Raw genomic sequence first — 3,134 nt, 5'->3', positions numbered from 1 at the left:
GAGTCATCATTGATGCCAAGATGAACATGGGCCGGCAGTGTGGGGACGCGGTCAGGAAGGCCAACCACACCTTGTCGTGCATCCACAGATGCATCTCCAGCAGGTCCAGGGAGGTGATCCTCCCCCTCTATGAGACACTGGTCAGACTGCAGCTGGAGTACTGTGTCCAATTCTGGATCAGGGGCAGCAGGGCAGGCCCTACAAGGAGAGGCGATGGGACCTGAACCTGTTCAGCCTCCACAAGAGAAGGCCGAGGGGAGATCTTGTGGCCTGTTACAAACTAGTCAGAGGGGACCAGCAGGCATTGGGGGAATCCCTGTTCCCCCAAGCACTGCCAGGAGTGACTAGAAATAACAGTCACAACCTGGCAGAGGGGAGATTCAGACTAGGAGGCACTACCTCACGGTCAGGGCGGCTAGGATCTGGAAACAACTTCCAAGAGAAGTGGTGCTGGCTCCTACCCTGGGGGTCTTTAAAAGGAGGCTAGACGAACACCTTGCAGGGGTCATTTGATCCAGTACTCTTTCCTGCCATGGCAGGGGGTCAGACTTGATGACCTGCTCAGGTCCCTTCCGACCCTACCAACTATGAAACTATGAAATACACAGGAAGTTTCTCACCTCATGGCAAGTACTCTGCGGTTGCAAGGGGTTTATTCCTTGTTAGATATGGTACAAACACTCCAGCGTTCCTGGTGGTAGGCAATGTTCTGCCTCTAATGAACCTTTCTGTGCGGGGGGGCCCTTTTCCTGCAAATCCTACTTCAGATAACAGTTCTCTCTTCTGCATAATAAATAAGGCAAGTTCCTTACCTGGGGCCATTTCTCATGTCCATGAACTTCAGTGTTCTCACGGAGAAGCGAGAGAGAGGCCGGGACACTCGGGTAGCCAGCATCCTTCTGACCGACAAAGGGCACTAATAGCAAGCTCCCGTCACTCTGAAATACAAGACAGCACCTCTCCTTTATTTGCTCACAGCTTCTGAAGTCATGCTGACTCCTAGCATTTTAATAATAAAGTCCAAGGAGATTTGCTGCCCCCACCTCCTTGAGCAAGTTCCCACATCAAGATAAACAGCTAAAACAGCCTCCACCAGCTCATGTTTGGGTTGTTGCTTTGGTTTTTGTTTTGTTTTTTCAAGAGAAAAAAGAACAGAAGCAAACTGATAATCAAGAAGTTGTTTAAAAAAATCCCCATCTTATTAGTCAACTGCTACCTAACCTCTGCATTTCCTAAAACATTAAATGCAATTACCTGTTCAAAGGACACAATTTTAAGCCATCTTTATGAGATACTTCTCAACTGAAATGCAGGTCCAGTACTAGGCATGACACAAAACTTACATTTTCAAAGCACTCTCCGGGCTGTATTGCCACTAGCAACCACATGCTAAAAATGTATGCAGCTTTTTGAAATGGAAGTAGCTGGCAACGCAGAACTAGCCTCAGGAAGTCTCTGTGAAAGTTACTAAAGGAAATCTGCACGAACGCAGACATTCAGAAGAGGGGGCCTGTTTCAGGGGGCTACCAGTTCTGCATAAAATAAGATCCAGCCATTTCCCCCAAAGCCTGAACTAAGCTATCTTCTTCGAGGCTCAAGTAATACTGCTTACTATTTTAGAGTTAATTGTATGTCATTTTAGACATGCCTGAACTTTGGGAGCTTGCCTGCAAACAGAAGTGGGCCAGAAGCGTGGCTTAGTAAAGCCACGAGAAGCGCTGGTGCTGGAGCCTTTCCTTTTTGGCAAGTAAGCGGCCGCCCTGAGGGTCTTGCAGGAAAGGGCATACCCACAGGAGCCTTTGCGTGCCCCCATCCCAGCACGGGCCATTCCAGGAAGCCTTGGAAGCACTTTGGGACTCGGCCAAAGGTTCCTCCGTAGCTCAGCGGCCTCGGCCAGAGGAAAAGGGGCAGGGAAGGGCAGCCCTGCCAGAAGCCCCCTGTGTGCAGCTGTGGACAACCCCAAGCAGCAGATGCAGGCCCCAAAGCCAGCAATACTGTGCCTGGATTTTTTAAAACAAAACTGCAAACGTTTTAAGATCATTCATAAAATCTGCATCCAGGGAAGCAGAAATAATGATAACGAGGGTAACAAAGTCTCATGCCGCAGGGTGTGGAGGAATTTGAGCCCTGCACAGCATCGCACAAGTGGCCTGGGACAGGCAACGGGTTTCCCGGCAGGTCGCCACTGGGCTGGTGCCACCTGGGGAGGACAACTGCCACTTGCTCCTGCCCACGCGAGCCACCGGTGCCAGTCGTCTGTGCTCTGCTTACCGAGAGGCGCCTGCCTGCCCGCCAGCCACGACCCGGAGCCGGCAAACAAAGCTGCTGGCACCACCACCGTGCGTGGAGCACGGCCCGCAGCTGTCGTGGACATGTCACGGGACAATTTAAGCCTCCCTGAAACTGGAGCTGTCGCAGACGGCCCCTCGCCCGGGGAGGGGTGCGAGCAGCCAGCGGCGCAGTCCTGGGTCCAGTCATCACCCACCCGCACGAGGCAGGCGCCAGAGCAGCGCGGGGATCTCGACCATGCGCACGGCGCCGTGCGGGTGCGGGGATGTTCGTGCACACACACACACACACACACACGTGTGGGAAGAAGCAGGGCCGCAGGAGCCGAGGGGAGGAGGGGACAGGACAGGGTCCCGAGCAGGGCGCGCTGCCGGACCGGGCTGGGCCGGGGGGGCGCGTCTCGTGCGTTGCTCTTCCTCTTTCTCGGCAGGTCCCGCGCGCAGGCAAGCTGGCGGCGGGGGCGGGGCCGGACACTGGCACAGACCGGGCTATCCCGCTCGGCGGCGCGGCCCGGGGAGCGCAGCTGGGCGCAAGCCGGCCCACGTGCCACGTGCCGGGGGAAGGGCGATGGGCCACTCCCGCCGGCTCCCCGCCCTGCGCGCGAGGCCCCGCCCCGGGACAGCCAGCCCGAGTCGAGCCGAGTCGGGCCGGGCCGAGGTTTCCCACAGCAACGGGCGCGGGGAGCGCGGCAGCAATGCCCACGGGCGCCCGCGGCGCGCATGCGCAGCCCGCCCCCCGGCCAGCCAGCGGAGCGCGGCAGTAGCTGTGACTGGCAGGTGACGCGACGCGACGCGACGCAACGGGCGTAGGGAGCGCGGCAGCAATGCCCACGGGCGCCCGCGGCG

The 3,134-nt window shown here is 57.1% G+C and overlaps 1 protein-coding gene across 1 annotated transcript in view; it reads right to left on the bottom strand.

Annotated features, from left to right (window-relative positions):
* Positions 1–3,134, bottom strand: part of BDH1 (3-hydroxybutyrate dehydrogenase 1) — a 21,719-nt gene that overhangs the window by 18,442 nt on the left and 143 nt on the right. Inside the window, exon 2 of the mRNA XM_019532945.1 lies at positions 813–938. Coding sequence (XP_019388490.1) covers positions 813–895 — 83 coding nt within the window. The 5' untranslated portion in view covers positions 896–938. The remainder of the gene's footprint in view (positions 1–812; positions 939–3,134) is intronic.

Source organism: Crocodylus porosus, unplaced genomic scaffold, assembly GCF_001723895.1.
Source record: "Crocodylus porosus isolate Cpor-Errol unplaced genomic scaffold, CroPor_comp1, whole genome shotgun sequence".
Lineage (NCBI taxonomy): Eukaryota > Metazoa > Chordata > Crocodylia > Crocodylidae > Crocodylus > Crocodylus porosus.
Note: the sequence above shows the minus strand (reverse complement) of the source record. Positions and strands in the feature narration are given on the sequence as shown.